Source organism: Typopeltis vanoorti, chromosome 14 (genome assembly GCF_054136105.1).
Source record: "Typopeltis vanoorti isolate ZY-2024b chromosome 14, IOZ_Tvanoo_1.0, whole genome shotgun sequence".
Lineage (NCBI taxonomy): Eukaryota > Metazoa > Arthropoda > Arachnida > Uropygi > Thelyphonidae > Typopeltis > Typopeltis vanoorti.
Window position 1 is genome coordinate 119,567,431 of NC_143562.1, and position 13,696 is coordinate 119,581,126.

General features: G+C 35.4%; 1 protein-coding gene across 1 annotated transcript in view; it reads left to right on the forward strand.

The window, feature by feature from the left end:
- Nucleotides 1–13,696, forward strand: part of eRF1 (eukaryotic release factor 1) — a 254,647-nt gene that overhangs the window by 201,161 nt on the left and 39,790 nt on the right. The window contains exon 9 of the mRNA XM_090404490.1: nucleotides 4,372–4,444. Coding sequence (XP_090260616.1) covers nucleotides 4,372–4,444 — 73 coding nt within the window. The remainder of the gene's footprint in view (nucleotides 1–4,371; nucleotides 4,445–13,696) is intronic.

A 13,696-nucleotide genomic window follows, 5' to 3' on the forward strand; every position in this document is an offset into this window, starting at 1 on the left:
GGTATGGTGGGAAGTCAAATGAATAAATTCATGTGGAATAAGAGAGAAATTAGTCGGAACACTAAATTAGCTGTATACAAGACAGTGTTCAAACCAGTTTTAACTTATTGATCTGAGCGCTGGGTCAGAAGTAAAACACTTGACCAAAGGCTAGAGACCACAGATATGAGAGTCCTGAGAAAGATTATAGGTGTGAACAGATGGCATCAATGGCAGTATCATATTAAAAATGAGGATATTAGGAAAGAACTTGACATTGTCAGCATCCAGGAATGCGTTAGCAGAGCTAATCTCAGGTGGTATGGTCACTTAAACAAAATGGGCGAGGAAAGATTAGCAAAACAAGTGTTCTCTGCCAGGTTGGCAGCAAAACGACCCAGAGGAAGACCAAGATATAGGTGGATTGATACAGTACAAAGTGCTTTAGACGATAGAAATATAAGATCTGATAATGTTGGAGTGTTGACAAGTAACAGACTGATTTGGAGGAAAATTGTAGATAGGAAATTAATAATGATGTAATTTTTTTCATGTAGTACTATCATATCCTGTACACCCCTTGAGGGTACATGGCAGGAATTTGATGATGATGAGATACAGGCATTCAGTTCTTCTCTTAAAACAGCTAACAGAATTTATTTTGATTGGGGCAAAAAATTCTTTTTAGTGCAACCCTCCTTGACCCAGTCTTTTTCTAAATTTAAAGCTGACAAGGTAAAGGCTTTTTTTTCCTCTCCAAGATAAGAGAATATGATAGAAAAATGTCTATTACTTCAATACTATTCTACTTATAGGTCCCTCCCTTCAGATCCTACTTGTAGTCAGATAAATAGACGTAATTCTCTTATTGATGTTTCTAATTGGGATGAAAAACAAAAATAAGCTTAAAGCCTTATTTCATGAAGTCATGAACACATATATCTAAATATTTCTCTAATTTACTTGTGACTTCTAGAAGAGCTTGTACTTAAATATTAAAAAAAAAAAAAAAAAAAAAAGAGAACAACTTGGATTTCAAAAATAAAATTTATTCATCTCACTGCTTCTAATGTTATTCTTAGCTTAGATACTGCATCTAAGCTGAGAATCTATCCTGATTCTAATCCTTTCTTGCTAATATTCCTTTATCAGACACCATTGAATTTCTTCAAGAAGAATTTCTTTCCAATATTAATAGACTATTTGGTTTCATTATACATTCTCATCGTTTCTCCTTGAGAAGCAAATTGTATCAACAAATTGAATAAACAGCTATGGGCTGTCCTATTTCTCCTACCATTGCCAACTACTTCGTAGAACACCTTGAACGTGTCTTTGATAATAATTCATCTAGACCTGCACATAGGTACAAATATGTGGACAATATTTTTGTAATTTTGAATTACTCTTCCACTAAGTTGCAGTTTCTTTCTAAATTAAGTGCACTTCATCCCAGGATCCAATTCCCCTTAAAAAAATAATTAAGTAAATAGCTTTTTTAGATCTACTTCGTAAATGAAATGGAAGCTACAATTTTCAGTTTTTCAGAAGACTTGTATATGCAGTTATATCCATGCTGAATCTCACGAACATCTTAGTCAAAAGGCTAACTATTAAGAGATTATTGCATCATGCATGATTTTTTGATGTACTTCACACAAACTTTTACAAAAAAAGAATTGCAACATGTTAAATCTACATCTTAATAAAATGAATGAAAGCACATTTATGGTATCTATGCTTTTTCAATGCAGAAGAAATAACTCATTTCTCTCCATTATGTGCAAGGTATTTTTACATGTAGAGCAAAAGTTTTAAAATCATTGATTTTTTTTCTTCTTTCCATCAGAAAAAGCTCCACCTTTCTCTCTTCTAAGGATAAGCCTCCACTTCTAGATTTTTCAAATGTGTGCCACATTCCTTGCTGTGATGGCTTATCTTATTTTGGACAAACTGGAAGATCTGCTTTGTTTCATCTGAAACACACAGCTCTTATAATAAATATCATGAGCCTGGACAATCTGGATGGACTTGCTGAGCATGCCATCTAAACATTTTATTGGAACAAGACAAGATAAAATCTGTTTCCTCATAGAACGTCTTTGTTAAAAAATGGTCTATATCTGTCTCCTTTGTGGGCAGTAGTATTTTTTTAAATATGCTAATCTTTTCTAACTTTGTGTGTGTATTTAGTTAGGAAATAGATTGTTACCTTACATTAGCTACTAAGGTGACACTTAGAATTGTCTGTTATTGTTTAATTGCCTTTCTATAATCCTGTATTGAAGATGCCTATAACTTAGGCAAAAATTGAAACAAATAAATTTATGAGCTTTTGTAAAAATTTGATGTTGCCAGAATAAATTATCTAAAATATGAGCTTTTGTAAAAATTTGATGTTGCCAGAATAAATTATCTAAAAACATCGACTTTTTGCAGTAGGAATTCACCTGAAATGTTTTGTAAAAATGTATATTTTAACCACCTATGTAAAGCCATCTGTATAAAGAGCAAAATAAGCCCAAAGGGAATTAACTCCTTCATTGTTTATGAAGGGATGTAGAAGTATTGAAACCAAGAGCATCACCCGAAATTCGGCATGTCTTTTGAAGATTGTTTGCAAGACCCATCGCAGGTGACCTTCAAGGTCAACATTGAAAGGGCTCGACACGAATCAAAAAGAAAGGCCCGTAGGCAAGATTAAGGCAGTCAAGAGAGGAAGTAAGATTGTAGGTGAATTTTCGAGAAACATTATACAGGGTTCTCCAAACTACTAGCAAGACTCTCATGGGGATGCTAGGGGTCCCAAAAACTTAATCAAAGGTGCAGGGACGCTAGTGTATAAAAGGATTGGTTGGAAGATGAGAGGGGGCTTCCTTTTCTTCATCCTGAGTGAACTATCCACGAGAGAAGACCCGAGGTGTAAGTTCCGGGGGGGGCATTGGTGAACAGAGGAGACATCAAAATTGACTCAACTTACCGTTCCCTTATCCTCAGTAATACACAAATCACCAGACAGATCATCTCTCTAGACATTTACCTTCATCCTATCTTAGTATCTCATCTTTCCCTCAAGATGCTGCTTTTCACCTTTTCATCTACTAACTTGACACATTCCAGATCACACATCTTTAGAAAACTGTTCACATGTTTTGAGTGAGACACACAAAACTTCACTAAGAATTCTCAGTGCTGCCCATAATAGGCATTTGGTTTGTAGATGATGCCTCCCTTACTGACTCACTTCCATCTCTATCTCCCACTTCCAGATGCACTTTTCTGTTTTCTACAGGTATTCCATGGAAACTGCTCAACTGAACTGTCAGCCAGCATTCCTCCACTTGTTTAACAAAACAAGAGCAGCACTTGTCCAACATTCCTTTTCAGCTCACACCATTGGAAACACACCATGTCTGCTTCTATTTTATTTTATCTAACCTTTGGAACAGCTCTTTCATGAGGTGTTTCCCATCAACTAAAATCTCCAACTCTTCAAAAAAAAAAAAAAAAAAGTTGACAGATGCATGCTACTAATGTGCTATAGTTTCTTTTGCATCTCATTATTATTAAGAGACCTCCAGGGAGTCAGGGACTCATCTAGGGAGGCCACAAACTACATGCACCAACTATCATACTTATTCTTGAATTCATTCACTCTGCTTGCACTCGATGTTAATCCATTCCAATCGCACACCACCCATGAGAGAAAAATCTTGCCCCCCCCCCCCCCCCTTCTTCCAAGGATGCCCTCTTGTCCTTTCCCCACCCTTCATAAATTGAAAAATGCCATCAATTGAAATCCTGGGTGGCCCTTTCATAAGTTTTTAAGTCTCAATCATATCATTCATCTTTCTCCTCTTTGCTAGTGACTGCAGTCTACAAAATATGGGCTTCTATCATAGATTGTAACTGCTAAATGCATGCATTTGTGAGGTGGGTTTATCTGTACTGTAAGGCTGAGTAAAATTCTTGTGGACTTATTTTTAAGCCCCATCAAGAATGCTTAGTTTTTAGTCAAGATGGGGTGACTTTTTATAGATCATTATAATCAAAGCTGAATCTCTGGGACATGGTTTCTCTTCCAAAACAGACTAGCCTGCTAACTGAGAGATACAATTATTAGCTCTTGTATCAGCTTAATTATCATGGTGATAATTCACTGCAATATGGCTGAAATTTTTGCAAAGACAACTATGCTTTCTCTTCTGTCAAGAGAAGAATTGACTTGCTGCTGAAATGTCAGTGTTCTGTCATGATATTGAATAAGATTAGGTTGCTATAATTCTTGAAATTTTCTGATTTTATATGTATGAAATATTAATTACTGTTTAAATTTTGGTATTCTTATTAAGAAAGTATATCATTAAAATATCATGATCTTTTGCTTTTAAGACGGGAGTAGAATTGGAACTTGTAGATTCAGTGCCTCTACTAGAATGGTTAGCTAATAACTACAAAAGTTTTGGTAAGTGAATTGTCTATTTTCCCTTTTGAAGTCATTGAAATATTAGACCTTATTTTGAACTGTTTTTAGGAACAAGAACCACAATGTTTTTAAATTATATATTCAGCAGCATGAAATTGTATACAGTTTATAGGTATTATTTCTGGGGAAATTCCCAAGATTACTCCTCTAAAAAAACTATTTTAATGGCTAATATAGCCTACTTTCGTTTAGAAGTTTCCCTTTTTTTAAAATGTCATAAACGTTCACTGACCCTACATAATCTCAGAGAGTTAGAAGCTCCACAACATAAAAATTAGGTCACGAATCCGACCAGTAGGAGACAAACACGAGTACACCAAAGACAGAAACACCTAACCGTCATGACATAGCATCCACTTCCCCCCATGATTTCCGAAGACGACAGTTGTCGAAATGGCTCGCACCCCGTCACTCCCACCCCTGACTTTTTCCCTTAAATTCCTCCTCTTCTCCCAAAAAATTTTATATCTTCAGATCCTTCTCGCACACACCCCATCCCGAAATGCTCTCTACCAACCCCTAATAATAATAATAATATTATTATACGTATATTAAAAATCTGAGTTTTTTCAAATAATTCCCTCACTTCCCCCCAAAAAATCCCCCCTTCCTTTAACAACATATGAAGGCACATACTGGAATAAGGCGACAGAAAACATCCAAAAAGGTATGTCCAAAATTTCTCCTATTTTTATTCTTCATATATAAGTTTTATAACACTTCAGTAATGCCCTAGAATTTTGGGTAAAGTGCCAATGACATCGTAAAAAAAAAAGGCACTCCTAAACAAAAGTAGGCTATATTAGCCATTAAGATAATGGTACAGGGGGTCCTCGACATGCATCGTTTAGACTTTATGGCGGTATTCCCATAAATAATTTTAAAAATAAATTTTGACTTGAAGCAGCGTGCAGCGGAAGAATACGCCGTTTGTTTGGGAGAGGTTTCGTTGCTTGGGTCCTAGCATACACTCTTTGGGTACCGCGTGCTTTGTTTACATCTGCTCTCTCACTTTTGTGTTTGTGTTTTTTGTGACTTTTTACCCTTCAATATGGCTCCCAAACGTAAGGCAGACTCTTCCAACGGCAGTGTGTCGAAGAAAAGGAAAGCCATTACATTAGAAGTGAAATTAGACATTAAAAGGACAAAAAAGGGAGAAACACCAACGAACATCGGCTGTGCGTTGAACTTTAAGTCGTACCACAGTCGGGACTATTATCAAGGATAAAGTTCGCATCCTTGAACACGTGAAAGGATTGATGCCCATGAAATTGACTGTGATTACGAAAAAACGTAGTAGGCTCATGATTAAGATGGAAAGGCTTCTTGTTCTTTGGCTGGAAGACCAGCATCAACGGCGTATCCCAATTTGCCTCATGTTAATTCAAGAAAAGGCAAAAAGATTGTTTGAGGCATTGAAAAGTGAAAGGGGGAAACGAGTGCAGGTGACGAGTTTAATGCTAGTAAAGGTTGGTTTAAGGATCGGGGCAATTTATATAACCTTAAGGTGCAAGGTGAAGCTGCTAGTGGTGATGATAAAGCAACTGGTGAGTTTCCTGAGGGGTTGGCTGAGATAATAAGGGGGGGGGGGGGGGCTACAGCACTCAACTAGTGTTTAATGTGGACAAGACAGGCCTATTTTGGAAACATATGCGTAATCGTACCTATATTGCCAATGATACTGCCTCCTTCCATTAAGTCAGTCTCTCCCTCCTTGCAACGCCCCTTCCAGTGTGCAAGCCAACCACAGGATAAAAGGTAAAGAATTGTTTTCAGTTTTGTTTTGTTTTTTTTAATCACCTGTACAGAATGTACAGTTTCATTTGTCATTTTGGGGATTATTCTCATTTTTATGTGTGCTTTTTTATTACAGTTTCATTTTTGTCATTTTTCTGTATTATACAGTAATTATGTTCTCCCTTTCATTTTCCCATGGCCTAGTTCTGTTTCTTGATATATACGTATGACTTTAGGGTGTTTTAGGTTAGGTAAGTAACTTAGGCTAGGTAATTCAAACTTGCATCGAAAATTGCCTTATGTCGGTCCGTAGGAACGGATCTCCGACGTAACTCGAGGACTCCCTGTATAGAGTTTAACTATATAATTAGCTACAACTTTTTTTTTATAGTAGATTGCTTGGAATTGTCATCAGAATTCATTTATAATTCATCTCGGCTGAGGAGGATGATAATTAACATTAAACATTCATTTTCAGTTTCTTGCATGTAAATGCAGTAAAATAGCACATTTGTTTTTGCTCAGCTGTTCCTTATGCTAGCAACAAAATAGCCACTTCTCTTTTAGTTCAAATACAGCAGAATATCGGGACAACCCTGAGTAATTGCTTTATCAATGATAAAGACCCCGTAACACTGTATAGTAAGACCCAGTTAAACGTTACCCTGATTAACACTGATTCGCTATAATGCAGTTTTTTCCTGTACCCTAAAGAAAGCACTAAATATTCGTCAATGATTCGATATAATGTGGTTCTACTCAAAGCCTAAAAAGTGCTAAATTTACGCTGATTCAATTCATTGCTGTATTTCCCTTGATTCGTATATAATACGATTATTCCTGAACCCGAACTAATCAGCAAAAGGTTAAAAGAAAAAGATATATTTAAGTTAACATTGGAGCTGCTTTAAATGAGTCTACTTCTACTACACAAATGACTTTAAAAAACAAGGAATTGTCAACGGGGCAAAATTAAGTGTTCAGCAACCATAGCGTCTTCTGCAACAAAGGTAACCCAATCCAGAAGCAATGTTTAAGAGGAAATGGAGAAAATTTTTCCATTTGGATTGATGATGAAACCAAACACAACATGCCATTAAGTCAGACAATAATCATAGAAAAGGCCAGAAGTATTTTTAATCATATTCAAAAACAAAGAGAGGATACGAGCGAAAACTTTGCAGCTAGCAGAAGTTGGTTAGATTCAAAAAAATAAAATAAAATAAAAAAAGAAGCAACCTAACAACATTCAAATCACCAGAGAAGCAGCGAGTGCAGATACTGAAGCTGCTTCAATCTTTCCATCAACTTTAAGAGCATAATTGAAAGAGGAAATTATCCTCCTGAACTAGTTTTTAATGTTGATGAAATGGAACTTTTCGGGAAGAGAATACCAAAGTGCACATTTATATCACATAAGCAAAAGTGACCACCAGGATTCAAACCTGCAAAAGACCTTTTAACCTTTCTTCTGGTCAGTAACGCCAATGGTCATGCCATGTTAAAACCATTGCTTTTGTATAATTCCAAACACCAAAAGCCACGAAAGGAAAGTTATTATAAAAATAACTTAAAGTAAAACTTGTTTATTCTTGGTCGCCTGTTCCCCTATCCCTATTTACTATGACCCCGTTAAAATGCTATTTTAACGGGGTCATAGTATGTTAAAATGACCTCGTTTAATGCTATTTCGCTTAGTACTTTGTCTTCTAGGAACTCATCCTGAATTTTAATCACGGTATTACTGTATTCAGATTATCAAATTGCAGCCTTATCTGTTGCATTTCGACAAATCCCAAGAATATCACTCAAATGGAAACCTGCATGCATCATCTAGTCTCTGGTTCACAAACTAATTACAGTAATGCACTTGCATTTTAGTTTTGTATGGGATAACCCATTTGTACCAACCAAATTGTGCATTTATTAATGGTGCTGGCCACTCAACATTGCCAGAATATTTAAAAATTTTTTCATTTATTGCTGATAAACATTATCAAATTTCTGTAATTGTTTAAACATAATCATCGATTTCTTAATGTGTACCCTCAGTGGGTTTACATTATTACTAATCTTCTATCAATGCCTTCCTCCAGATTAGTCGATTACTTGTCAACACTCCAATGTTGTTGTATCTAACTTTTTATACTTCTAAAGCATTTCTGACTGAATCTGTACACCTAGATGTTCACCTTCATCTGGATATTTTTCTTGCCATTTTGGCATCAACACCTGTTTTGCTAATATTTCCTCTCTCGTGTTGTTTAAATTATCATATCTGATGTGGTATGGTCACTTAAACCTCATGTGTTCGCGAATGCTAATAACGTTAAGATCTTTCTTTAATATCTTCATTTTTAATGATTCTGATATTGATGCCATCTAAAGGCCTCTTAATTTTCTCATATCCCTTGTCTCTAAACTTTCAAGACACTATCAAAACTTTTAAACTCTATTACTTAACATTGGTTTGAACACTGTCTTGTACACTACCAGTTCAGTGTTTTTGCTAATTTCTCTATTATTCCATATAAATTTATTCAACTACCTCCCTACCAGTATCAACTTTGATTATTTTGTCATCATCAAATTCCTGCCATGTACCATCAAGGGGTGTACAGGATATAACAGTACTACATGAAAAATTTACATCATTACTAACTTCCTATCTACAATTTTCCTCCAAATGAGTCTGTTATCTGTCAAGACTCCAACATTATCAGATCTTATATTTCTATCTACTAAGGCACTTTTTACCATATCAGTCCACCTATATCTGGGTCTTTTTCCTGCCAGAGAACACTTGTTTTGCTAATCTTCTTGAAATTCTTTCATGTACCATCATTTTATATTTTGGTTTAAGCCAATAAGAATACAGTTTGGTCCGCCAAATCCCAAATTGCCATCCCATCCTCGATCATTTAGTATTCTGGTAGATACCTAACAGGATGCACCATAAGAAGGTGAGGATTGGACATTAGGTCAGAACCCCTGGTCGGTTTTCTGCATTCCTTTAAAGGCTATGTGGAGGTCTCCTCTCAGTTACACAGCTTTGACCCTTAAGCATCCCTCTCATAATTTTGATATCTCTTGTCTCTAAACTTTCAAGTGCTTTATTTCTAACCGAACTTTAAATCTATTACTTAACATTGGTTTCAACACTGTCTTGTACATTGCTAGTTTAATGTTTTGGCTAATTTCTCTCTTATTCCATATAAATTCAACTACCTCCTTACCATTATCAGCATAGCTTGTTTTGTTGTCTATTTTCCATATTTAATTTGCCATCGTTACTAAAAACTATACCTAAATAAGAGAATGTAGCTGAAGTTTTCTATGTTCCTGCCTATTTTCATAGTTCTGGTCTTTTTATTATTTATTTTCATTCCAAATTTGTTATAGCTATTATTCAATTTAGCTAGAGAATCCTGGGGACTTACTCCAGATATGTTCAGGAGTACATCGTCTACATAAAGTAAAAAGGTTAAGTTTTAATACATCCTATTCTAATATCACGTTTAATGCTTTCTTTCTTACTGTGATCCATATAGATTATGAATAAGAGTAGAGATGGTGTGCACGCTTGATCTTATATCGAACCATCTTCTTGTATTTCCTTCAATTTTGATTGCAGAATTACAACTTAAATATCCACTATGTATTGCTCTGTATAATATTTCATTTAGCTCATGTAATTGTAGCATTCTAAAAAGCTTTTCTCTGGTCAGTCACCTTGTCATATACCTTTTCAAGATCAACAAAACATTGTTACATTGTACAGATAATTGCTATGTTCTAATGATTTCTCAACGATTTGTCATAATTGAAAATCTGATCTTGACCACCTATTTAAAACAAACCTAGCTTTTCTTTTTTTAAAATTTTCTCAACCTGTTTTCAAATATGGATGCATAAATCTTACTGTCGAAACACTTGGAGAAATTCCTCTATAAATGCACATTCAGCTTTATTCCCCCTTTTTATAGATAACTGTGAGAGCTGTATTCCAGTTATCTGGAATTCATCAAATTTCTGATATATACAATCAAGGGGTGTACAAGATATGATAGTACTACAAAAAAAATTATTTTTTTTGTAGTAATTAAACCATATTACTAACTTCGTATCTACAATTTTCCTCTAAATCAGTCTGTTACCTGTCACGACTCCAACATTATCAGACCTTATATTTCTATCGTCTAAGGCACTTTGTACCGTATCAATCCACCTATATCTTGGTCTTCTTCTGGGTCGTTTTGTTGCCAACCTGGCAGAGAACACTTGTTTTGCTAATCTTTCCTTGCCCATTCTGTTTAAGTGACCATACCACCTGAGATGAGCTCTGTTAACACATTCCTGGATGCTGGCAATGTCAAGTTCTTTCCTAATATCCTCGTTTTTAATAATATATTTCCATTGATGCCATCTATTCATGCTCCTAATCTTTCTCAGGAGTTATCATATCTGCAGTCTTTGGTCGAGTGTTTTTACTTCTGACCCAGCTCTCAGATTCGTAAGTTAAAATTGGCTTGAATACTGTCTTGTATACAGCTAATTCAGTGTTACGACTAATTTCTCTCTTATTCTATATGAATTTATTCAATTGACTTCCCACCATACCACCTATATTGATTCTGTTGTCTATTTCCATATTTAATGTACCATCTTCACTAAAAATCATGCCTAAATAGCTGAAATGTTTTACTTGTTCTATATGTTCCCCATTCACAATGCAGTTGATATTTTTAACGTTTCTACATATTTGTATTGTCTTTGTCTTTTTAATGCTGACCTTCATACCATATCTATTACAACAGTTATTCCCTTTAGTCAGGGAATCTTGCAGACTTGTAGTGAATTTATTTAGAAGTATAACATCATCCACATAAAGCAAAGAGCTGAGATTAACATCTCAAATTTTGATATCATGTTTAATGCCACTTTCCTTCATGATGTGATCCATATAGATAATGAATAACAGAGGAGATAATGTAATCCTTCTCTGACACCAGATTTAACGTTAAACCCCCTTCCTGTACTTCAATTCTAACTGCTGACTTACAACTCAAATAAAGACTAAGTACTGCTTGATATAATGTCCCATTCACATACAACTGTAGTGTTTCGAATAGCTTCTCTCTTGGCAACTTGTCATATGTCTTTTCCAGATCTACAAAACTTAAATACACATCTTTGTTATATTCCCAGAATTTCTTAACTATCTGTCGTCAAGTGAAAATCTGATCCTGACAGCTTCTATTTGGCCTAAATCCATCTTGTTCTTCACCAAGCTTCTGTTCCATAATCCTTCTCAACCGTTTCTCAAGTATGCTTCCATATATCTTATGAGGAACACTCAGTAGAGAAATACCTCTGTAATTCTCACATTCAGTTTTATTTCCCTTTTTTTATATGGGTACTAGCTTGTTCTTCGCCAAGCTTCTGTTCCACAATCCTTCTCAACTGTTTCTCAAGTATGCTTGCATATATCTTATGAGGCACACTCAGTAGACAAATGCCTCTGTAATCTCACATTCAGTTTTATTTCCCTTTTTATATATGGGTACTATTAGAGCTCTACTCCAATCATGTGGAATTCGTCCCTCTGTCCAGGCCTTCTGAACTATGCAGTGCAGCCACTGCAAGACTTTTATACCACCATACTTTAGCATTTCTGGTCGAATATCATCTACTCCTGCTATGTCCTTACCAATTCCTCCTATGACTTTTGTTTAGCTAGTTTAACAGTGTTTAGCTTTCTTACATTTGTCTCTGTATTCTCTAAGAGCACAAGCTGACTTATTTGCCAGGAACTTTTGATATGCTTTCTTCTTTTCTTTCACTGCCTCTTTAACTTCCTGTGTCCACCATGGAGTTTTGAATGTTCTATCCTTACAACCTCACCACATGCCTCTCTAACTGAATCAATCAGTGTTTTCTTCATGGCTTGCCACTGAGTCTCCAAGGTTTGGTTCCTTTTCACAAATATTTATTTTGTCTTCAATGATGTTTGTGTATTTTAGTCTACAGTTTACACCCGAGAGCTGCTCAACTTTTATTCCCTTTAAAACTTTCTTATATGTTCTTCTTTTCAATATGAATTTCAATTTTATCCTGCTCAAGAATAAATGATCACTTCCAATTTCAAATCCTCTATACACTCTGGTATCCTGGAACAGGGAGAAAACATCACTATCAACAATAATATAGTCAATGAATCTTTTCTTACTCCTTGCTTCTTCTCTCCATGTGAATTTGTGTGCATTTTTATGTTGGAACATTGTGTTAGTAATAACCAGTCCATGTCCTGAGCAGAATTCCAACAGCTATTTGCCATTATTATTAGCTTTGCTCTTTTTTCCCAGGAATTTTCCCAATAAATTTTTGTATGTCTAACAATCATTTCCTACTGTGCTATTTAGTTCCCCATGAAGGACCAACTTTTCCTTTTTCATTGTGTCAGTTCCTTTCTCTAAATCCTCAAAAAATTTCTCCACTTCTTCCTTAGTATAACCTTTTGTGAGACCACAGGCACAAATAAGTCTCATTGTCCACATCACTAGTTGAGACTGCCTGCCATTCAAGGTTAGCCTCATATTTAGTGTTGAATACTATGGCTACTCCTTCTTTTCCTTCATTGTCATTGCCTGAATGTAACATTTTGTATTTATTGCTCAGAAAGATCTCACCAGTTTTTTTTTGTTTGTTTGTTTGTTTTGGTCATCCATATTATGCCGATCTGATACTTATCCAGTTTCTCAACTAGCTCCATTTCTTTGCCACTAAGGCTTCTTATGTTGATAGTACCGATCTTGAACTCTAGTGAAAATTGAAGATAAAGATATTTTAGATGTCTTGCGTAATTACTTTGGAAGACTGCTAAATGAATAAAGCTGTCTCAGCATAACGGTAGAAACTACCAACAAGAATTCATTCAGAAATACGTATCCATACTTAAAGTAGAGCATCATCAAAAAACTGAAATGTGGAATGCAGCTGGTGTATATGAAATCTGGCCAAAAATGCTGACGAATTCCAGATGATTGGAGCAAACCTCTCATAGTATCCATCTATAAAAAGGGAAATTAATAGAGCAATGTGAGAATTACCGAGGTATTTCTCTACTGAATGTTTCCAGTTAAGATTTATGCAAGTATACTTGAGAAGAGTTAAGAAAAGAAAGCTAAGAAGAGCTAAGAAAAATTGTGAAAGGGAAGCTTGGTGAAGAACAAGCTGAATCAGGCCAAATAGAAGTTGTCAGGCTCAGATTTTCACTTTAAGGCAGATAGTTGAGAAATCTTGACTATTACAAGGTTAGCCTCTGACTATAACAAGGATTTGTATTTAAGTTTTGTTGATCTGTAAAATGCATATGACAAGGTGCCAAGAGGAAAGCTCTTCAAAATGTTACAGCTGTATGGTGTAAATGGGACATTATATCAAGCAGTACATAGTCTATTTCAGCTCTAAGTCAGCAGTTAGAATTGAAGGAGG